This window comes from Amblyomma americanum, chromosome 11, assembly GCF_052857255.1.
Source record: "Amblyomma americanum isolate KBUSLIRL-KWMA chromosome 11, ASM5285725v1, whole genome shotgun sequence".
Classification (NCBI taxonomy): Eukaryota; Metazoa; Arthropoda; class Arachnida; order Ixodida; family Ixodidae; genus Amblyomma; species Amblyomma americanum.
In genome coordinates, this window is record NC_135507.1 from 12,120,710 (window position 1) to 12,145,548 (window position 24,839).

At 45.6% G+C, this 24,839-nt stretch overlaps 1 protein-coding gene across 1 annotated transcript in view; it reads right to left on the reverse strand.

Annotated features, from left to right (window-relative positions):
- Nucleotides 1–24,839, reverse strand: part of LOC144110911 (E3 ubiquitin-protein ligase rfwd3.S-like) — a 44,603-nt gene that overhangs the window by 16,392 nt on the left and 3,372 nt on the right. The window contains exons 3-10 of the mRNA XM_077643976.1: nt 21,064–21,310; nt 18,891–19,032; nt 14,237–14,394; nt 6,649–6,734; nt 5,505–5,607; nt 4,722–4,888; nt 1,174–1,381; nt 317–474 (exon numbers count right to left, since the gene is read on the reverse strand). Coding sequence (XP_077500102.1) covers nt 317–474; nt 1,174–1,381; nt 4,722–4,888; nt 5,505–5,607; nt 6,649–6,734; nt 14,237–14,394; nt 18,891–19,032; nt 21,064–21,310 — 1,269 coding nt within the window. The remainder of the gene's footprint in view (nt 1–316; nt 475–1,173; nt 1,382–4,721; nt 4,889–5,504; nt 5,608–6,648; nt 6,735–14,236; nt 14,395–18,890; nt 19,033–21,063; nt 21,311–24,839) is intronic.

Consider the following 24,839-nt stretch of genomic DNA (forward strand, 5'->3'; position numbering starts at 1 on the left):
GCGTAGCCAACATAAAATAAGTGGTACATAAAATAAGGGGGGCATAAAATAAGGCGACAACTGGTTGTTTTTTCTTATGCTTTCTTATCAATTACCTTTAAATGATTTAATGTTTACACTATTAATCTCCAATTAACACCACAAACTGGAAAAAGAAAAAACCATCCCCACTGCTCCTTGGTTTTTGGTGGCTGTTGGCTTCCGTCATGTATGTCATAACGAGCACCTCTTTTCCCTTCAATGTGTGGCCAGGAAAGTTAAATAGTCTGGATACCACTGGCTGCAAGAAAAGCTGAAAGACTGCAGCTGCTCTCACGTTTGGACGACGCTGTTGCTGATCATGGCTGTGAGCTTGACCGACTTGTCATGCGATGCGGAGAGCACCAGTGCATCCCGGTGGTGGAACGCAATGTCCTTGATTTCGCCCTTGTGCACCAGGACGTACTCCGATGATTTGAGGTCGAACAATGAAACCTGGGCCAATGAGGCAACTAAGACGTCAGTGCCAAGTTTGCCCCTCCAACCCACGGGTTTGATTTCTGCAGCCTTGGAGGAACTCTAAGGGCTTTCAAAGTGTACTGAGGAACCACGTGTGACTTGGCTTCCATTCCTTACCACCTGACATGCATGTAAAAATGAGCACGAAGATGTCATAAGCCAGAAAAGACCAAAAAATAAAACACACGTGTCACCACCATCAGCCACTTCTGTAAGTAAACTGTGGTGACGCCGAGATAACTTTTTGCACACAGATCCCTGAGATCAGGCTGCACTGCCATCTGCTGCCAGTCAGTGATTGTGAAGTTCTTTGTGGTCTTAAGCTCATGAGTTTGAATCGGGCAGCAGGAAATAAAAATTGGCAAATCCAATTTCCTCAGCAATAAATGAGTCTTTCGCTGACAAACAAACGTCAACATAGGGTAGAAAGAGCCATAATCGATACTAAGAGTAAACAAACAGAGTATGTATTAGCATTAGTGTTCCCTCTTGATGATGGCGGATGGCAAGGTCCAGTCCATCAATCACCCTGTGACACGCCGTACATATCTCCACTCGCCCCATCCAATCCAGTTGTCACGGTGTCTACTGTGTGGGGTCTACTATGCTAAAACATCTTTGTTGGGCAGGCAATCGGAGGCACACCACTCAACCCTGTAATGACAACTCCCTTACCTTACGAAGGCCATATCCGTTGAAGAGGCCCGTCCGGCTCTGTGACACTACCAGCTGATTGAGCACTCCTGAGACAGCCAGGTTCCGACACGATGAACCGCTGCCGAGGTCGATGGCACGGTCCAAGGTGAAGATGCCTGGTGACCGCTGTGAAGACGAGCTACCGCTGGCGATGCTATCGCCATGACTGGAGATCACAGTGTCAAGCCTGGCAGAGTTGTGAAAGCAAGCAATATTCTCCTTAGTCAAATTTTACTTAAAATGGCCATCAAGCCATGTTTAGTTGAAAATTTTATTGCTAGAAGACAGTTCTCATGCACCCATCAGTTTTCAAAGAGGAGAAACAAGGAATAGGAGGTTCAAAGAAAGGTAGAGGAGACAAGAAGAAAACTGCCATAGCAGTCCCAGAAAAATGCATTAGTGGGTGAATACTACCACCACGCTGATGTGAAGGAAAAGCTGCTCATGATCTACTACCTATTTTGATGAAATAACTTCCTGAAAAAAAAAATTAAAAATGAAATGATAAGGTTAAAGAAGAAACTAAGTTTTACTATGTGCCTTTTTTGCTCCGGAGCAAGCCCTTATCTCCTTTACTGTAATACAGCTGGGTCCATTCCTAAATTACATCCCAAAGTTTGAGGTAAGCAGTAAGCAGGCTAAACATATATCAGACTCATATGAGGCAGCCTCAAGTGCGCTTTTTACACCGATCTACATAAACCAAAATTAGTCTGGCGAAATTCTGGCTCTGTATGCCCCATTTTTGTGCACTGCTGCCTCAGCTACAAAGCAATAAAAAAATATGGCCAAAGTTCACCAGGCCTATCGGGATCCGTAGGTATGCATACTGTGGGATCTCATTCAGAGGCTCTTTACGATGAAGCCAGCATGCCCTTTAGGCCTAGTGTGAGCCTAGCGACTAAGGTTTGCTTTTAATTGCAACACGAATGTGATCCAGTCATGAGGTCATGCACAAAGTCAGTCTCCTTTACTTCAAACAGAATTTTGTTTTTGTTGCAATGTTGTCATTGCTGAGGAGAGACCAGCGGTAAAATTGTAGGAAGAAGGCGCCAACACTACATGCAGTGAAGATGTGAGATGTTGTACACAGCAAATGTTCTTTGCTACACAGGATTTACTGAATGTCATTTTGGGCCCAGTTATAAAAGGCAAGTCACACATAGAGGCAATGCAGCAGAAAATGCATCAAAGAGGGATAGGTTCGAACCACAGAGGGACAAGGTAGTTGTGCAGTTCATCTGCCCATTTTTCTCCTCCAAAAGATAAGTCATGTATAACTAAGCAGATTTGGCACAGCAGGCCCGCGAGCATGTTCAGCTGAGCGATGCTTCGTCCAGCTTCTCTAAGAAGGGATGCCCACATCGTTGGTGGCAGAGGTTTTACCTTCAATCAGTCCGCTTGACTGCCCATGTCTACAATCCCCCGCTGGCCACCTGGTTACGCCACGGCGGGACCAGAGAGAGCCAAATTCGTCAATGCATAATGCGCACAACTGCCCTATTCAGGAGACTCGCCTACTGCTGGTAGAAACTGCGGCGACTTCGTCACCGCTGCACTGCCGGCTGTGGTGCACACAGGAAAACGTTTAAATGCTGCCATGTTATGCGGGCAAACTGGGATGCCTTTTTTTTTTGTTAAGATGCTCATGAACTCGCGGGCACGAGGCAGCAGCAAGATACCGACTGCAGTGCTTGCTTTTCCGGCATTTCCTCTTCCTTTGCTACAGCGTACTCTCAGCTTTACAGCAGAACTCCTGCTGTGTTTCATTCTTGGATGGTGAGTTTTCCTGGATACTATGCTGTTGTGGGCCTCTATACAAACTCAGCAAACTATCGAAAAATGGATAGAGGCCCCACATAAGTGCTCGGCCTTGCTCCTGGCCAATAAAATGCACACAAGAGACAATAACAATCCTGTTATTTGAGTATGGACTATGTGAATTATGTTGCAACGCCTGTTAGTGCAATTCCATCGCCTCAGTCAGGCAAGCATGCACAACTGAAGCTGCAAGAACAAAACAATGCTGCGAAAGCCAGTGCACAAACAGCACTCTATGAGCTACTATTGAGGGGGTTGGTTCCAAGGCTTTTGTTTGTTATCTGCTTTTTCTTGACTGCTATGATTTAAAAGACAATTTGTAGAGTATAGTAGGTTGGATTAAAGTAGTTGCTATGAAAAAAGTGCAGGAGCAGATGCATGCGGCAACTTCTGAGGCTCCACGAACGCTCCATTCTTGTCACTGCCTTCTTTCTATTGACAGCTGCTCCAGCAGATGAAGAGTTGTCGCATGACATTGTGTGCATGCGGAACAATCATAAGAGCCACAAAGCCTTGCAAATTCTCAATGGTGTAGTGCTCACAGGAAATAAAGAAAGAACAGCAGCAGACAACGATTTAAGGTTTTTTCATGCACTACAACTGAAACATACTTGCTGCTTAACTGTTGCAGCGTCGCTGTTCAAGGAGTTTGGGTATTACATGTCCCACCTTTAACATTTCCTTTTTATTTTTGAATTTCCCCTGAAAAACATGACATCCAGGTTCTCCTCTACTTATCCAGAGTTTTAATGAGAACTTGCGTCTTTCTCTCCACGTAATCCTTTCTCCTCACGCAATCCAAAATGAAAACATTCCAGCGTCCCTCCCTGTGGCGTTAATGTCCACATCTCAAGAATTTCTGGAGAGAACCCTGCTTCTAACAAGTTAGTAATCAGTGTATGAGGTGCAATAGGCACTAAATGCAGGACAAGATGTGTTGCAGCCAGAAGATTTGGATCTGGTCGAGGTGTGTGATATGGACTCTTGTTACGCGTCTGAGCAAGATAAGGACAGGTAGCATAGTCTGCTTAAAGCGCCCCCATCCTTCTTTTTTCTCCGTTCCATGGGGTCACTTTTCTATGAAGGGAAGCTGTGGAAGCAGCGGTCCCAAAGCATATGTAATGCCGTGGACATGCGGCAGACTTTTTTGCCATTTCCGAGCCTTCACATAACCCGTGTCCTTTTCATGCTTTCATGTTCTTTGCATGGGAAGTGAAGGCCATAGAGGACAGCATCCCTTTGGCACGTCACCAGGACACGTATATGTGGCACCTGTGTGTTCGCTGCAACAGTCCCATGTCGGCGGATGCTTGTTCTATCCAAGACCCAATGTCACAGCCCTAGTGTGCATTTTGATGGCCACTTTAACTTCATTCATACTAAGAGACAGTTTGTTATAACCTGGCCGTTATAAAAGAGCTCGACTGAAGCACAGTGGATACTTATTTTTGTAGAAACTCCAGTTTAAGTAAAGTGTGGAAAAAAATTTAGAAACTTAAAAAAAAAAACATGACTGCTTACTTGATAATCAGTCTCATGTGCTGTGATACCGCAAGAAAAGGGTTCAATTTGAAGATATCAGTGAACACATTTCACGCTCATGCAAGTTAAGAGTCAGTTATGAAGCAAGTGCCCGCTACTTTAACAACGACTAAAGCTACATTCACAACACACAGGAACAAACCACCGACAAATGAGAAGCATACCTAATTTTCTTAAGGCTGGTATACTCCGACTTGACCTTCTCGTAGTCGTTGAGCAGCACCTTGTACTTCTGCCGCATCAGCTCCGCGTCGACTTCGGAGCGCTTGCGCTTCTCCCGTTCGATGTTCAGTTCACTCACCACCTGATCCAGCTGAACCGTGTCCAATGCCTGCGGAGAAAAAAAAAAAAAACCGACCGCTTCACACGGGCTGAGATCCAGAGCTGTTCCTATGTTACGGGAAAGATTGGTCTTCTGGAGATTGGAACTGAACATGGTCCACACAAGCCTTAAGAAAGCCAATTAGACAGGTTTGTAATGCAAAACACTAGGCAAATATAAAATTTTGTGCAAAGTGTGGTAATGATTAGAAAATTTACCACCGAACACTAGGATTTGTCAAATGAGCACTTTTGAGATCAGGATATCCCATATATTTTCTCAAAAATGCATATGACGCTAGAAAAATATAAAAAAAAGATTATGACTGACATAGCATTATGGAAGCACATGTGTGTCAAAGCACATCGCTATCTAGGTATTCTGAGAAATACTGATAACTGCATTCGCTAGCAAACATGAAAACCACCCCCATTTTATTATGAACAATGATTAATTGATCTAAAACAAAACAGACCATCGCTAGCAGTAAGCACCCTCCCCGAGAAAAACAAATGAATTTTCAATGTACACAATTGTGTACATTGTGCCTGAAAGCGCTGAAACTACCCTTCACCCAGCACCAACAAAATGCACAGCTCGGGCAAAGAAACAGGACGGCTCTCACCATCAGCTTCTGAGCAAAGATGGGGCGGATGTCCGCTCTCCTGGCAGGTGCATTGCACTGGGGGCATTTGGCACGCTGCCCTCGAACCCACCTTTCGATGCAGCTGTGAGGAAATAAAATGCGGTCAAACCTTTTTTTCCGTTTGCTTTTCATAACTCCTTCATTCCCAGTGGCTACTGCTGAAATGCCTGCTTGAAATATCCCTCACATGAGGACAGTTTTTGGCCAAAGTTAGACTTAATCCAGTAATGTCTGCCGCATCACATGCAATATGGATTGCAGAAATGTGAACATTATTTTTCATTTATGCTTGCAAAAGAATACTGATTCCTCACAGTACAGCATAAATATACCTCTCTGCATATTAATCGAAGCAAAGTCAAGAAGTGTTGCCTCCTTGACATGCAGAAGGCCTGGAGGAAAGTTATTTCTCTGTAAAGCCTAAGCCTACAGGCAGAACGAGCTAACCTTTCAACAAGTACGCCACTGTGCTGGCAAGTGGCGAAAGGATTTTGAATTGTGCTATTTACCGACTGCATGCACATGAACAGTTTCCCAAAACTCCGCTGTTCTCAGAAATGCAGAAATTTGTTATATATAAATAGTTGATCATAATTATGCACTAATAATTTTCCTAAATAAACCTAACAATTTTCAACATTTCTGCAAAGTAGGAACCAGCAATGATGAAATACTGGAAGGACGCAACTTTTCGCCACAGTTTCAATTTTCGTCAGCATCAAAGGGTTAAGCGACTTCTAAAAGCAAAAATTGCAAGCAATGTGTGCCACTACATGAGCTGCAGTAAACCTCTCCAAGATGTTCACCACATTTAACAAGTAACCATGTATAACCTGCTTAGTATGTACACTACAGTTCACTACTAAAGGAAACATGCAATCACATGGACACTGGGCTTCGCGAAGTGCTGGCACGAGAGCTGGTGAGAATTAGTGGCACAAGGCACACCTGCAGTAAGTATGGCTAACTGTCCTTTCCGCATATGCTGCCCATTCTCACTGGCTCTCAGCAGCTATGCAATAACACGTTCTCTTTAACAGTGGACCGTACTGTACACAATGTAGCGAAGCATTCATTGTACAAGCATTGTTGTAGAGAACCATGAAAACGCAGGTGAGCTAACCTGAGACCGTAGAGGTGGCCACACTTGAGAGACGCTAACCGGTGAGTGCCTGAAGCCGTCCATGTTTCGAAACAGATTGTGCAGGTCTGTGTGCCAGAAAGGAGAAGGATATTAGCATGTCACAACACTTTCCGATAAAATCAAAACAGGCAGCAAGGAACCGCTGTTGACAAAAAAAGCCAGTGAGCTGCTGTTTTTAAAAACCACCATTTAGGTAGGATTGTATTCACAGCATATTTCGCTGTCGAAACAAACCAAATGCCCCCGATCTTCACAAATGTCCTCGAACAACACCAATGTCTTTTAAAGCACCTGAAGTTTTATATTATAAGGCAGCTGTTATGAAATTAAAATGCATTATGCTTCCTCTGTTCACGTAAACTGGCAGTATGTGCACGGCTTTAAGTTCCAATGACGGAAAATTTTAAATTTTGTGAATTGCAAAAAGCACTCCACATTATTCCAAGAAAGACATCAAATATTGGCCCTTTTTACATCCCTCACATACTCTAAATGTACCCTAATTAAAACTGAAGACAGCTGTTGCAATTCAGTGCCAGGCAGTGGTTATCATCGCCTTTTTTACTAGAGAAATGCCGTCAGTTTGACATGATGCCCCCACAGAGACCGAATGATCTCTGATGATGCCCTGATGCACAATCCTGCACTTGCTGTAAAGACTGCGGCCACAACTGGCACGCAGCACTAAATAAGGTCGGCCACTGCTTGATACGCAGTTCCATTCCTGGAGAGCCGCAACAAGTGGAAGTCTCCAGAATGAATGCCATGCACTACTCAAAACTAAAAGAAAAGTTATTTTGTCACTACTATTAAATTTGCTTTTGAAAGCGATTACGTTGTTGCCAGAGCCACCATCTTTGATGTGCAAGCTTGCTCAAGCAGATTGGAAAGCAAGCAATGTCAAGGCATCAGCAGAACTTTGTCTTATACTTAATTCTTGCTTTCAAGAAAATTCAGATTATTACCGTATTCCTATATATATATGTATAACAAACTTTTCTTGCATCATCTGCTTTACAATGCACTTTGCGTAATATTGGGAACCAAGATATGAATATAGTGCGAATTTATTTTTTCCCCTGACTCTTTAAAAAAAGAAAAAGGGAAAAGAAAATATGTTCACACTATAGACAAATTAACTACGAAAAGCATAACAGACATTTTACACAAGTGCAATGCACTATATGTACCACATTTAGAAAAGAAAAAAAAAGATTTTTTCCAAGTTGGTTTACTTACTGACAACCCAGAAAGCTGCAAAGGTAGCACACAATGCAGATTTACATAGAATGGAAAGTGAGTGAGTGCCGCTTATGTTTTCAACTAACGTTCATGTCACAGCATACACTGCAGTTTCTGAATGGCACTGAGTAGTCTTGTGCGAATATTCGATATTTTCGAATAGTTGAACGAATAATGCGCTATTCGACATTCGCTTCGATTTGAATTTCGTTATTCGGAAATTTCAATGTACAGTAAAACCTCGTTAATTCGGCTGCCGTTAATTCGGAAATTCGATTAATTCGGACGCGCCATTTGGTCCCGTCAAACATGTACGTAACCCTATGGAATGAAACTCCCGTTAATTCGGACATATTTGGTCGTACTTCGGTTAATTCGGACAGTTTGTGGAGCCGCGTTCAAATCGCACCGCCAGAAATGGCGTCTCCGATTAGCGTGCGCCGATCTCAAAGGCCATGCTTGCATGTGCTGGGAATGACGAAAGGCCGGAAAGGCATTAAGGCCGCCGTGTTTTAATAGACAAACCTACACAAACAACATGGCGGCAATGACGTACTTCTGGCTTTGCAGTCACTTTTGGCGCTTGGCACTACCTTTGCACCGCTACGGTTATCGGCACGGTAGTTATTGGTCTATGCCAGCAACCCTGGTACCTCTTTTTTTTTCTTTGTACTATTGCTATCCGCCATTTCTGACGTTGTCTTTTGTCTGCGCAGTGGTGCGGTTGCGGAGTTGTGCAGTTTTTTTTCGTTGCCTTTTTTATCGGGTTTATCGGTTTGCGTCAGGTGCGTGTGCGAGGACGGCAGAACTTTTGTGTGTGTGTATGTTAAATTTCGTTTGCGGTTTTCTTTTTTTCCGTTCTACCTTTTTTTCTTGACATCGTGCGTATACCCGTCGCTTCGTTGCCGCGCCTAGCCGCGCCAACAAGTGTTCACGTGCCCCACCGAAGTGGGTGAAGTATGAGGCGAAGGATTTGGCAGCGAAAGTAGAAATATTGAAAGCCGTGAACGCAGGCATGCCTCGGCATGTCATAATGAATAAATTGAACGTGAAGAGAAGCCCGCTCAGCACGTACGTGAAAAATGAAGCGGAGATTCTTCAGGAGTACGACAGTGACAAGTTCGCTGACAACAGGAAAAGACTGCGAACGGCAGCGCACCTGAAACTTGAAGAAGCCTTGCTAAGATGGATTGCCGATTCACGCGACGCACAGCTGCCTTTGAGTGGCCCCCTTATCTGTGCGCAGGCCGAAAAGTACGCGCTGAAGCTCAGCATCAAAGACTTCAAGGCATCGGGAGGCTGGATCGACTGATTCAAGAAAAGACACGGCCTGGTCTTCCGAAGCGTGTGCGGCGAGAAAGGGGCTGTGAATGAAGGCGCTGTCGAAGATTGGAGAGCTGGATTACTACCCGCATGCCTAGCCGATTATGATGCCTGCGACATTTTTAACACAGATGAGATGACCCTATTCTACAAAGCCCTGCCGGATAAGACCATCACATTTAAGGGGGACCCTTGCATTGGCGGAAAACGAAGCAAGGACAGAGTAACAGTTTTGCTGGCTGCCAACATGTCTGGCACGGAGCGGCTACAGCTACTGATAATCGGCAAAACAGAAAAGCCGAGATGCTTCAAAAGCATAAGGAAACTTCCTGTAGACTATTGCTCGAATCGAAAGGCATGGATGACCTCAGCAATAATTCATGCCTGGCTGCGCGAACTGGACCACCGCTTTTGTACAAAATCACGCAAAATGCTAATCGTGCTAGATAACTGTAGTGCGCACAATAATGTGTCGGGGCTGACAAACATACAACTGCTTTTTTTGCCGCCTAACACAATGGCTTCCCTGCAGCCTCTGGATCAAGGAATTATTCAGTATGTGAAAGGCCGATACAGAAGACAAGTGCTTGAGTGCATGTTGCTCTGTATGGAGGCAAAGAAAAAATATGAAGTAACTGCTCAGTGCAGTGCACATATTGGCGCATGTGTGGAGCAACACACCGCCTGCAGTAATTGCAAACTGCTTCCGACACAGTGGCTTTGTCCGTTATGGTGATTCTTTGGAAGCCGGGGATGCGGAGTTGCTTCGACAGACTCCTGCCTCCAGACGTCCCGCTGGACGAATACATCCACATCGATAGTGCCGTTGTCGTTGCCGGTCGCCTCAGCGATGACGAAATACTGGACATACTAGGCGACGAAGGGCCCGACTCTAATGGCGGAAATGCGCCCGTCATGGATGCGTGTGAAGTGCCGTGCCGCACTGCTAAAGACGCCGATGACGCCCTTAAAGTTTTGGAGAACATTTGTGTCGTTTCTCCCGACAGTCTGCGCGGACTGCACCACCTACAAGAACTCCGAAAAATTGTGCTTCGGGCGCAAATTTCTCACGCGCAACAAGTAAAAATAACCAGTTATTTCATGAAGTAAAGGTATGCTGATGTTTTAGGCATTTTTTGAGTTACTATTGTTGAAATCTCGTTAATTCGACAATCAGTTAATTCGGACATTTTCTCCCGTCCAGTGAAATCCGAATTAACGGGGTTTTACTGTATTCGGCTTGAACGAATAGCCACACGCGGCAGGGAGTAGGCATCTTCAGAAGTTTTGGTTTTGGATTCAGTAATACTTTTTCCAATCCAATCCAATCCAAACCAAGCCAGGAAAACTGAACTATACTCAGAAGGCGTACAAAAATCCATCTCATCAGCATGGTGGTGTGGCCAAATGCGTTTATTGGGCGACTCTGTCTCTGCTGCGGTGGCATTTGATCAATCCCAGCCACCTTGGACCACTCCAGAGAGCATTATGGGGGACTTGCATGAGGCCAGCAACCTGAATTGAAACTTTTTATAAAAATTTTACCGGGAACCGAAGCTCGATGTCTTAAATGCAAGGCAGTCCTGAAGACCCCGACAGGTACGACAACAACCCTAGCAATGCATTTAAGGAGACACTCGGACTTGCAGAAGGACTACCAAGAGAAGTGGGATGCACGCGAAAAGCCATCCAAGCTCAAGGGGGCAAGCAAGGCAAGTGGTCAACAGCCATGCATAACCGATAGTTTCAAGCCGAAAATGAAAGCGTCAGCCCCAAAAGCCCAACAGATGACAATAATGATAGCTCGCTTCATAGCTCGTGATATGCACCCCTACAACATTGTCGAAGAACCGGGTTTCCTCGACATGATGAAGTTCGCTATGCCGGATTATGCCGTGCCGTCTCGGACAACGTTCTCGAGAGCCATTATTCCAGACCTCTACGCATCAAGCAAAGAGAAGGTGAAAAAGAAGCTCAGGGATATTTTCGCAAGCGGAGTGGAGTCGCTTTAAATCACAACTGATGGTTATACATCGTGGGTAAATGATAGCTACATTTGTGTAACTTGTCACGTCATGGACTGTGACTTTGTGCAACATGCGCATGCATTGGCTAGCACGGAGATGACAGACCCTCACACTGCAAAAAACCTGGAACTATTTATCGTAGGTGTCATCGACGAGTGGGAACTTCCAGCCCACGGCACCGATACTGCGCCGATCTTCGTTGCTACAGATAATGGAAGGAACTTTACTTCTGCGGTGGTGTGCAGTGTTTCGGGCACACACTTCAGTTGTGTGTCAGTGATGCCAAAAGAGAAGTGTCAGGGTTTTTGCAGCTCTGTGCTAAGGCCAGATCGATTGTGGCTAGATACAAACGGAGTGCCAAGGCCCGAGGACGGCTTCAGGAAATTAAGAGAAACATGCAGCTGGACCCTCTCGAGGTTATATAAGATGTCCCAACGCGATGAACAGTGAGCATGCCATGATGGCCAGGCTCGTGAAGCTCCGTATGGTCATCACTCTAGAACTTTCAGAATCTGACGCAGTTCCAAACTTGAACGCAAGTGGGTGGAAGCTTATGAATGTAGCAGTGCAAGTCTTGAAGCCACTTGACCATGCCACAACTGAACTGTCTGGGGACAGATATCCCACGCTGTCACAGGTCATTCCCCTATTGTAGGCTTGCCTCAAGCCTTTTGCGTAGCATCAAGACGAGGTTCCCTGATATCAAGATGTCATGCCTTCCTGCATTGGCAATGTTGGTCGATCCTAGGTACAAAGATGTCTGTTATGCTGAACGACCCGCAAAGCAATGGGCGTTCACTCTACACACGACAGCAGCAGAAGAGACTGTGCCAGTTGATCAACATGGTACAGCAATAAGTGATAACAGCACCTGCTCTGCAGACACATCAGGGGACTCTGTGTGGAGTGCTTTTACACACTTCAGTTCGCGTGCACATCATCAGTCAAGCCATACAGTCTCGGATGAGGTTGCTGGGTACTTGAAGGCCCCCCTTCTTTTCCGGTCCGAAGACCCCCTTGTGTGGTGGAAAAGCAAGGGCAGCCACCTTTACCCAACCCTGGTTGCAGCTGCCCGTAGGTATCTTTCAATACCAGCCACCCAGACAAGAAGTTAAAGGCTTTTTTCGACTGCAGGAGCCGTTGTAAGCTGCAGAAGGGAGCACCTCAAACCCCAGCATGTGGAACAGCTAGTGTTTTGGCACGAAAATTTGTAGATTTTCGTAAATAATCGAGTTGTTTACTTTCCTTGAATAAATCCCAGGCCTTAGCCCTCTGCCTTTTTTTTTTCTTTACTTGCTACTATTCAAAGTACCGTATTTACGCACATAATTTGCACCCTCACATAATTTGCGCACCCTAAACTTATCACCCGGGTTTACAAAAAAAACATTTTTTACTCGCATATTTTACGCACCGCGCTGCGCTAGACCACCATCATGCAAGCGGGCTCTACCCTATGGTTCTACCCAGTAGCATTCGGCTATTCCGCGTGTTTGTTCGGAAGGATTTTTGAATCTTTTGTGCACTGGGCGTTCATGGTGGTGTCAGAGGCCGCTGTTACATCGCCACTCGGAACGGCCAGCAGCGCTTCCGGGGAGGATCGGCAGCTGATAGAAGAGCCAACACCGCTGTTTGTTTGGTTGATGCATGTGACTCGACTGCCGGCTGTGCTTTTCTTGGTGGCTCCGACGGCTTGTGTTTGGTTATTCGGTCGTGTCTTGCGATGGGATATCACAACTATACGGCAAGTTTCAAACTGCTTGTCAGCGCCTTATCACGGCGTGGAGCAGCAAAGCCAGCAAGAATAACCGCATGCGCACAAGTTTGCCCATAGACGACAATCGTTGTGTCGGCAAACTAGTGCGCACGTGGCTATTCTCGCTGGCTTCGCAACTCAAACTCCGCGCCGTGATAAAGCGCCGACAAGCAGTTTGGTCGACGCTCGTGCGGTACTGTTAAAGAATTGTGTGGTGTAATAATTGATTTATTGATTCGCGCTTGCTATCCCAGACGAAGTTGTGAAAGCAAACTTACGGAATCCGGAAATACCGACCAATTGGCTGGGCCGCAAGCGATGACGCTGTTTTAGCATCTTATTCAGCTTCATGCATGCACCTTCATGCCATCCCACAAGGAGGGGGGGTGCGCGACTTTTCATTTAGAGTGAACTTTGTTTCGGGGGTTGGCCAGCGTGGGGTGCGGGTCCGGGTGCTGACGTATATGCAGCAACATACACTATACCTATAGTGCGCATTATGACCTTTGTGGAGTTTAAGTAGCGCTCACAAAATCCCCGCGTAATTTGTGCACCCCCTTGTTCGAGCCCTAATTTCTGAATAATACAAAGTGCGCAAATTATGCATGTAAATACGGTATTCGCTTCAAAATTATTCGAGAAGAATTACTATTTGCTTCGAACCAAAAAAGCACTATTCGCACAAGCTTAGCACTAAGCCTTTCGGGCATGCAGCACTAACTCTATCAACCGTCATTCGTGCCAGCTCCGAATAAGATTATTCTTTAACGAGCATGTCACAGAGTGAAGCAAACTTGGTGAACCAATCAGCACATGAAAGTCAAGTTTAATATAACACATTACAAGTTAAGGCAAGCAAGATGCGGTATTAACATGTGTCCAGGCAAAATGAAGGGTACAATGCTGATCATCAACTGCAAAAGTACTCTCAGTGAAATGACATATCTCCGTTTATTATTTAAAAAATACCACCATCTTTATCTCTAATGCAGTTTACTTTTACTTTCCGAGCATTGGCATAAAGGCTGTGCCTATGGAGTGAGTGACGAGTCGGGCAAGCTCACTCACTTCGTAGAGAATTTCGCAGTGAGCATTGCTCAGACTTTCTGCATGACCACTCACAAATGATGCTGCTGACGCCAAGCAACACCCATTCAGAGTGACTTAAAATTTGCTCTTCTTACAGTGGTGTAGGATAATTATTTTAACCGGTACTTACAGTTCCTTCTTCGTCTGATACACTCCTCTCGTGTGCAGGCACTGGCTGAGCTACTTGGGGTGGTTCGCTTGGTGCTGTAAGAGCCGGAGTATCCACTGGTGGCTCATTGTTTTCGTCAATTTCTGTGTCTGAATTGCCCTGCTCCAATGACGCTGAATCTGCGTTGAGCCACGAAGAACACGATCAATGCCAGAGTGAACACGAAGAGCAAACACATTTAGCTACTTAGTGCAAGTGTTACATGCAAACGCAGGCGTGTGTGCTGGCTTTGTACCTTCCAGCACGCTAGAAATGAAGGCCCCTGGTCATGTACTCTCGAAGTGTCACCAACTGGACATACCCACTGTAGTCAACACCGACTGTCTCGTGCCTCAAATACCGAGGTGACTATAACGATATTGATAAAACAAGGAAGCTGGGCTAGTTGGTGCAGGCGCAAATAAAACAGTGGACAGAGACAGAGAAGCAGACGGGACACACGATAGAAAAAAGGAAGCTAAGCTAAGGAAAAGCTAACAAAACACTTCCTTTTTTCTACCGTGTGTCCCATATGTTTCTCTGTCCGCTGTTTCAGCCGCGCTAGCTAACATGTTGCAGCCAAGGATAACGATATTGGTGAGGGCCCTATGACTATAATGAACCTGTCTTTCCTGTTACATCACCACAGCTGAAACTACACTTGCCACTGCATCCGTACTTGTGGCACGAAAATGAAGATTACAAACTTGCGCTACAAATACAGTTAAACCACGATTTAACGAAGTCGGTAAAATCTGCAATTTACTTAATACTGAAATTTCGCTACACTGAAATTTGTCTCTGAGCATGCCAAAGAATCCACCAAAAACGCGTTGCAGATAACTCAAGGGAAAAGCCATTATTTGTGATAAAAATGGTCCTTCTGCCCTTTCTTCACCAGCAGCAACGGCATTACGTGCGTCTTGCTTAGTATGTTGGAAGCTCGTGAGCTGCCTCAGCATGTCTATCACACACAACCATCTCGACGACACACTTTTCTTGAGTTTTGGTTCTGCTGTCATCATCATCCTCCTGTACGTGCCCCGAGCACACCACCGACATACTGACGCATTCCGCCATTGCTACCGCTGAGACCTCCTGGCCCACGGCAGCGACCTTGCAGCGGGCCACGCCATCTGCCCTCGCCTTCCCTTTCCCCTTACACTCCTTCCTCTCTCCATGTCGGCGAGAGCGAGAAGAGTGTCCTCCAATCACCAACCAATGAAATGAAATCATGACCACCTCATACCTCGTGTTTTCCTGCCATAAGCGCGAATGTGTGTCTTTTTGCACAGAAGTGCGTTGTCTGAGTGAGAAGCGTTTGTCAGGTGTCAAGCGCGCGATCGGCTTCACAGCTGACGGCTGTGCCAACGGCACTGACCTTTCCAGTCCTTTTACTAAGCTTTGCCAATCCGCAAACACGATAAACACGGCACGCTCCCTTCAAGCAGAGGCCGCACTGAAAATTGAAAATTGGTTCTCAAGAAAGGAAATGGTGCAGTAACTATCTCACATATCTCTGTGGACATGAACTGCGCCATAAGAGAAGGGATAAAGGAGGGAGTGAAAGAAGGAAGGAAGAAAAAGGTGCCATAGTGGAGGGCTCCAGAATAATTTCGAACGTGGGAGGTGCACTGACATCGCACAGCACACTACGCCTTTTTGCGTTTCCCCGCCATCCAAACGCTGCAGCCGCGGTTGGGTTTGAACTCGAGTACTTCGGCTCAGCAGCGGAGCACCACATCGGTGCCAATTTTGGGCGAGATAGTGAGCGCCGTGGGCTGGCCTGGCAGGCTGCCAAGGCTGCTCACAAGCTCATGGAAGCCTCGCCTGTACCTGGGAGTCACCTCCATGACTCCCAGGTGTGCGGTAGTACTGAAAGGGAGGGGAACAATGCTCCTGCGCGGCTGCGTGTGCTGCCGCCAGGTGACATGTCGTTTCCGCCGTTGCTGGCATTCAGTAGCTAATTTCTACACATGGCACACTTGTAGGGTTTGAAGCCTATTGCCGTGATCACTTGTAGAAGCTGCGCCTTGAGATGCAGGTCCACAACGTGCTCATAATGACAGCGGTGAAATGTATGAAAGTGATTGCGCCGACAGGCGGGTGATTGGCGCTGCCAGCAGAAGCAAACAAACTGGGTGGCAGCTCGCGAAGTTTTTACACGTGGGGTGCAGTAACCACCTGTTTCCATTATTTTTGGGCCGCGTCAGAGTGAGCGTGTTTTAGGGGCAGAGGGGGAACGTCATTTTTAACCACCAATATCTTTAGTGCTACTGACGATAACTCGAAAATTCTTGCAAAAAGGTGTCCAGTGATGGAATATCTATTGCTCGCCTGCTTTACTTAAAACTTGGTTTTGCTGAACATGACGTGCTCACCTAAGAACTTTACTTCTGTATGCATCACCAATTTCCTGCCAGGTTATATTAACATGTCGAATAAGGCACTCATTATGCCTTCACTACCATTTTCTAAAGCATCTTGGTAAGTTATCAATGTCTGATGATTCCACCTGTCATTGCACATAGACAAATGTACTGTACCACACGGCAACTACACCACAATTACTGTAGTTTCACGCATGTAACTCGCACCAAAATTAAAAAAAAATGGATCGAAACGTGGGTTTGTGGGATGCATAGGATTGAAGGCAATGCATCTCATCCCATAGAACCACAGAACCACCATATTCCGCTTACTGTATTTACTCGCATATAGTGTGGGGACCTGCCCTGCAGCATAGATATAATTGTTTTCAATATTACACTTCCCAAACTGAGGGGCCTTGAACAATGTGTGAATCACAACCAGGGAAAGGCACAAAACTAGCTACAAAGTCAGGAAATCAGGAAAGAATCACGATGATGACAGTGCACAAAATCTCGCCATCTGGCCGCCTTTGAGCACTCACAGACTACGGCAGTTGCTGCCACAGTTACAGCACAAAGGTTTTCCATGCCCCCTTTTCCCGAAAGCTGTGCAAAAGATTTGTAGGTAAGCTTGATACAGATGAGAATGAAGCTCCACTGCACCATTGCTGGGTCAACCGACCACTTGACTATGGCAGTGACTTTTAGAGTCACTGTTGTAGAAAAGAGACTTCTCCAAGTCCCTCAGCTGCGTGGAGAGTCATAACTCCCAAATGTGGGCAACCATTCTAAGCAGTATTCTAAAGAGCTGTCAGATTACACATGGACGCTTCAGAAAATTGAGTGACAACGCATTCGATTTTGAGTAGTGCTGAAGTATGCGCCAGATGCTGGAAAAAAGTGTCAGTTTTAAGTTGGTTAAACAGATTATAGTGTGAAAGCACAAGATTTTCGTTTTGTTAAAAAATGCTTCAACATGGTGTTACAGCTTGTTTTTGCGTGATACTTAGCTGATTGTTCAGCACAAGCCCAATTTTGCTGGTGCATAAAATTAATTGTCGCCACTTATGCGCGTCTTCAACTTCCTCATTCTGTGTCAAATTATGTAAGGTCAATATTACTTTCATATCAGTATTTATGGGCGAAGCAGATGATGTGCAATGCACAGCGCAAGAGTGTGCTACAGTTTAGCATGAGATGTGTTCGGCTGCAGTAATAGCCTGGTGCTCTTGCACAGCGGACTTTGAAGCTGGTCTGTTCGCACTGCCGCGGGTTCGACTCCCAGCCATTAATTATGACGCGATTTCTTATTTAACCTAGTGGCGTTGCTGTTGCTAGGCATCTGCACAAGATCCAAAGGTCTAAGGTCACAAGATCCAAAGACGGTTTTTGGTCAGTGTTGGTGAGAGTATAAGTGCTTTTGCACTAAAAAGAAGTTAGAGTGCTTCTCCTATGACGAGCTTTTCATGGGGGCATCACAACTCTGGTATGTGATGTGCTGTGCCGGCTGCCTTTAGTGTACGTTGATGGCTTGGAGCTTCAGTTGATCGGCCAATACAACGTTCCAGATTGTATTTGTTTGTTTTCTGGCTCCCAAAATAAAGGGGTCGACCTGTATGACATCGACTAATATGCGAGCAAATACTGTCATGCAGCAGTCTAGGCTGGAAATTCAAGGCCTAGACAGCAGAGGAACACTAACACTGAGAAGAACCGAAACACGGCAACAGCATGGCAGGCAGCCGGAGTGAACTTCAATTTCTTCACCAAAGCAACCAGTGCAGTGTGCGAGCTTTGGTCCAAGCAGCCACCGAACGGTTATTGTTGCAGGTGCAGCGGCACGATGCACTGTTGCGCTGATTAATCAAAAAGACACAGAGGTCTACGAGTGTGGAGGCAATGATCAACAACCTTCAAGAACTGTTCCATTATCGACAAGCTTGATGGATCATAAGTTGACAAAATTTTCTAAGCGGAAAACAGTGCTTAAAAAACAGCAGTGACAGCAGTGACTGAGTCCGCTCGCTGTTTGAGTACTGAACCGAGCAACTTATCCTGACAATAAACTGTGCACTTTTGGACAGTTATAAAAGTATATGGTCAAACTTTCCATTGATACACACGAGGGTAATCAGAGGGGAAATTTTTGTTCCCCCATCATCGGGTTCTGAACTACAAGTGCAGGTTATAAGCAGGGCAGGCTAATACATACGAAAATACGGTATACACGCATAGCCAGCTGAGAAGACAAAAAGGAAGGCTACCTGGAGACACAGTTCGTTCATCATTGTCCCCGGCCTGTTCGTCACCCCGGTCTGTCCACACTTCAACGACACTGGAAACGTCCAACTGTTCTGCTTCTGATAGCACTTGCACTGATGAAGAGTCCGAGTCCTCATAATCTGCCTGCAATATGACAAGACAACAAAATGTGACCCCTTATAACCAGTCCATTAACACAGCAGCTTTGGGAAGATTTTTTGAAAGACCTACCTGAACAATGAAACAAAGAAAAATAAAAAAAGAGTGAGGGACACTTAAGCTACGCCTTGAGGATATGACGCGATAGCATTAATGGGTCCCTTCAGTGGCCAGCTGGGGTTCCCTTTGGTTATCACTTCGCAGACACAGATACTGTGCTTTCTTTCAGCATCACATAATGCTTAGCCTACCCTTAAGAGTCCTATGCTATACCATTAAATTTATAGTTTATGGTGGTTGAACGTCCCAAAGCGACTCAGCTTATGAGGGTCGCCATAGTGAAGGGCTCCGGCAATTTCGACCACCTGGGATTCTTTAAGGTGCACTGACATCGCAAAGTACACGGGCCTCTAATTTCGTCTCCATAAAAATTCGACCGCCGCAGCCGGGATCGAGCCCGTGTCTTTCGGGTCAGCAGCCGAGCGCCATAACCACTGAGCCATTGTGGTGGCCAAAACCGTTAGAGATCCCTCCCGTGCAAGTACTCAGCCTCTGTCGCCTAGGTTCTGCCTAGATGCCATATATGCGGAATTGGTCATTCTCTACTTTACATCCATAGATCGCGGAGAGTCTTCATGCAATGATGCAGTGGTTGAGTGATGCGCCACTGCCCTAGCAGGTGGCTGTTGCAAACACACCCACCAGTGCGGCATGCGAATAATCATTAATTTAACTGCCACCTGCCACGATGCATATTTTGGTGGTGGTGGTGTAAATATATAGGCGGGATCAGCCTTACAGAGGCACGCTGGCAATTGCTCTGCCTGAGTCACTGATTTAAGAGATTTCGCCCCTACCACTGACCCATAAGGACAGTCCTCTAAAACTTCAGTAGTGGTCGTGACACTAATAATCACTCAGTTCGGGGGCCCTCAGGGTACACAATGCGCGAGACATCATCCATGGGACGTGCAGTTTGCTCACAATCCGGTAGGCAGATTGTGGTGATGTCACAAGGTTACATGACCTATGCAGCAGGTGGGGCGCCTGCTTTTCCACTCACGATGCCGACGAAGCTGATGCCGGATTTTCTGGAGAACGGGAGCCTTAACACTATTGCATCAATAAAAATATGGAAGCGTTTGCAGGCAAGTTTGTGTTCCACAAAATATTGCAATTAAGATACAATCTTATGCATTTTAGTTGTCTGTAAGCTGTGTGTCTAAAACATGGCTCATTAATGAAAGGAGTCCTGGAATACTTTTTGAACATAAACCCAAGTAACAGTGTACTAATGAACATTTAAACCAAGGACAACTTTTCTAGTGACTACAAATGTCCTACAGTCGTGTTTTAAAGACTAAAGACTGGTAGTCACTTCCTGCCCGTTTCAAAACCCTGCCCTCTTCCTTAGTGCGTTGTGTGTGCCAATCCTACTTATTACACAAGATGGGAGCACATGGCAGCTTTCAGAAGCATTGCTTCAGCATCTCAAAAGGCAGGCCATGCCAGCTACAAAAAAAAAAAAAAACAGGCCAATGGAATCCCAGCTGAATGCAGCTTGGGAGGAGCATTATGAGCAACTTTCCAGCAGATATGCACAGATGTGCACAGATATAAACAGATATGCGTCAGACATGTAGAAGAGTAACCTTCTCTCCCCTGCAACCCGGCTGATACAAATTGCTTTCACAAACTTTTATGGTGGGAGATTCCACAGTCAGCACCCCCTTGAACTGGACAGGTTTGAAACTGATAAATAGTGTTTTGGAGTGCCTTTCGTGGCAATAACAAAAAAGCTACATATCAAGCAAATTGCCCCATTGCCATACGCCCTAATGAGACATAGCAACCAAGCTTCAGCTATCAACAATTAAAATGAAAAAAGAATAAAGGTAACACAGTGATTTTAAGATTACAGCTCGTTTCGATCAACCAGATCGCTGCAACAAAAACCTCACTTGGGGACAATGCATGTATTTATAATCATTTTCAAGTGACAGAACTGGCACTAACGTCACTCATGTTGGCGATGTCAACATGTAGATCAGTGCTGCCAGGGCTGCTGGACTCGTCTCCGTCGAAGTCGAGAAAGATTTCTTCGTCCTCGTCTTCCTCGTCCTCGCCGAAGAGATTGCTACTCTCAGCTGACGACCGGCTCAGTGTTGTATCAGTGTCTGTGATTGACGCTTCCGTAACCGAATCGCCTTCTCCATCCGAGTCAGCAGAAAGATCCACATCAGACATCTCACTGTCAGATGCCCTACGCAGAAAAAAAATCCATCATAAAAACCTGGAATAAGTACAAGTATATATGCCGCTCAGAATACTGCTGCAGAAACACATGAACATGGTTGACAAGCCAGTCAAAAATGTTCATGCTGCCTCACCACACATTTCTTATTAGTTGTCCTCTTTACCGCAATTGTTCAATACTGTCTCCTGTGCAGGAGTGTCATGCTCAAGAACAACCAAGAACTTCAGCAGCAGCTTTGTACAGTTTGAAACGTTGACACCACCCAACATAAATACTTCACTGAGATCAATGCAAGTGCACAGAAGCAAACATCAAGTATATTGAACAGTTTATGTGACACTGCGCGATATTTAACGAGGCAATTTGTAGAAAAACAGCGCGGGAAGACGGGACACACGGAAACAGAGACGCTGTTTTTCATAATGAGTCATTACCAAATCGACCAAATCGCAGCCTCAATTAAGCAATTTGTAGATACTTAACTGGAACATTGCAATTAAACAATGTTAAAACTCAGCTTTGAAGTCTCAACAAATATTCAGATGCAAACCATAACCATATCCACCTACATATTCCATATTTTCGTAATACATGACTAAACAAGTTAATGCAAATATTAGCAGCATAATTTGTCCCATCACGTGTGCCGCTAAGAACGTTGATAATTTTCTATCCACTACTTCTTACACGGCATTTACTAATCAAAAGAATAAATTGTGCTTACGATATTAAGATTCAACGAGCAAATATTATATTGGTGGTTTTTCACATATATTGCTCCTGCCGTGTCGTTCACAGCTAATGAACTTGCACGAACCCACGGACTGTTATGATGCATTTACCTCGTAAGCACTAAACATACCACGCGACTTTTTTTTTTTACAGAGTTCTCTTTAAGCGCTGCCCCTCAATACTGCCGATTATTACGAGCTAACGGCTGCAAAACATCACGCGGCAAAGTTAGGCGCACGGGCATTCAACACAGCGCGTAAGCGACAACGCCATGGCCGCAAAAACCAAAGAAAAATGACCGCGTCCAGCTGCTGACGGGCGCATTCAGCTAAAGGTCACGCTATAAGGCTGGTACAACCAGTGATGAAAGCTGCACTGACTTGTTATAACCCCAAATACTCATAATGAGCAACTCACGAAGCCGAATACATGACAAGTCGAAGACGACCGTATTTCTTTTTTTTTTTTTTGCACCAACCATGAGCGCATGCACACAACAGGCGATTACAAGCTCAAAAGCAGTCAGAAAGTTCGCGACATGCAGTCTTACAAAGTTAACAGATATTTTTGCGGCAATGCGCACCTGCAACATGAGTAGAATTAGTCGTACAACATAACACGGCTCGGGTACCCACAATATTTAACCCAAATAAGACAGAATATGAGCGCCTACAACCAAAACGCAGTTAACACGACTTGCTACCTTGGATTCATTGAGGGGAGTAACGGCTTGTTACATTTTTTGGTTAAATCACACATCATTAGGGAAGAATGATCGTATTTAGTTACCTGTTCCGCAAGTGAAGCAGACAGAGCACTAGTCAGCTGTACATGACGGTATGACCTTTTTCAGTGCGCGGACGAGAGACGAAAAAATATAACTATCACAGCCTGCATAAGAATTGTTAGGTAGTGAATGCTAAGCTCGATTAAGCTTTCTTTCCCCGATTTAAAAGGCATACATAAGGTGCAATGAGCGGAAAATCAGCGCTGCGGCCGCCAAGTCCACGAACAGCAAAGCCCGATCACTGTCACGGACGCTTCGCAAGGTTAAACACTTGACGCAACGATCAGATTTTGCATCAGCTAAGCTAAAAATTATATTACTTAAACGACACCACTTTTTCTACGCTTGGTCAACGACGGGCCGCGAAATTAGCAGCGCAAAACAACGCTGTTTCAACTCGGCGCGTACTAAAGCGAGAACCGAACTCAACTGCCATGGAGCAGCGTTGCCCGACGCAACGTGCCATTATGAGCTGCCTCTATCTAAATGCGGCTTGTTTTTTTTTTTGCCTTCATAGATATCATGAAGTTACACAGGCCGTTGGGGCTAAATTGTTCCTCATTATAACAGCATACGAATGAATGCATGTTGTAGCGCTGCACAGAAGAAATGATGCTTCTGGCTAATGACTTGGAAAAGGAAAAAGCAAGATATTTGCCTTACGCCTGACTACGTGCCAGGAGATTACAAACTATAACACAGAACCGATTAATATACCCGGCCCCGCATAAATCACTAAATAAACAGAAACATGTTGTTTGGAGCAAACTTCAAACAGGCACATTCCCTAGCCCACACAGAAGAGCCCGAATGTACCCCGGTAACTTTAAACTACAGTGCCCCGTGTGTAAGGATCCAGAAGGGAACCTTGCACATATGATGTACGGATGCCCCAGGCTTAGGCCTATGCCAGAATGGCATATTAGCAACAAAAAACAGTGGGAGACTGCGGTAACCAGCTCGGAGCCTGAAATTCAGAGGCTGATGGTGAATTGGGCACTGGAGGTCACCTGCAGGCACGGAGCCGCGGCCATCGCCTGAAGCCTGGACCTCACACCGCATCCACGGCGGTGACAACGCAACCTTTTTGGTTCAATAAAGTTTTCAATGAATGAATGAATGCCTTACGTACATCTGCGCATGTTCCCTGGTGGCGATCTTTAACACACGTATGCTACATCACCGGCATGCTTCTGTAGAAGCTGTAACTATGGTCTGCAGTAAAAGTTCGCTGCAAACTCGCATGGCGCAGCACAAAGCCGCAGAAGCAACAGAAGTGGCCGCAAACGCATGATTGGCGCGCAAGACATGCTGTCACTTCAGCTTTCACGTAACAGCCTAACAGGCGACTGGGCCGCCGCTGTGTGAAAAATGTTGATAGCGCCTGTACTTTATGCAGTTTCTGGAGCGCACAAACGGTGGGGCGATAATATGAAACAACGTGAACGTTGCGTACGCAATGCGACTTTACGGTTACAACTTGGTGGGGCAAGGAGCAGTTATCCCTCGGCAACTGTGCCACAGAAGAATGTACGACGCTCACATTTAATGCGTGAAAGTAAACAAAAGTAACGTGTATCGAGTTGCAATTAAACATGCCCCACTGCGCGCCGCTGTTCCTCGGTAAGCGTTGCAGTTGCCCTAAAAAAATGGCACAACCTTTTTTGTGTGAAACGATTCACAAATGTCCCAGAGGCCAAACTGGGGTCAGACAATCAACGAATTTTACTGGCACTTGGTCAGTTTACCTTACTCTCACCAAATGCTTTACGACTGACTACGAAGCCTACCAGCTCAGCCACACTGGGCTTTACATTAAAGGGACACTGAGGAGAAATTGAAGTTGGCTTCTATCGATAGAATACCAGCTCCTGATCACATGAAACGCCACTCTTACTGAAAATAAAGCTCTTGTAAGGTAGAAAATAGCAAGAACCAAAATACAGGTATCGCCGCCACAGGCCAATCTCGCAAGTACAAGCGTGATGACGTCATAGGACAAGAGACGCCACCTTG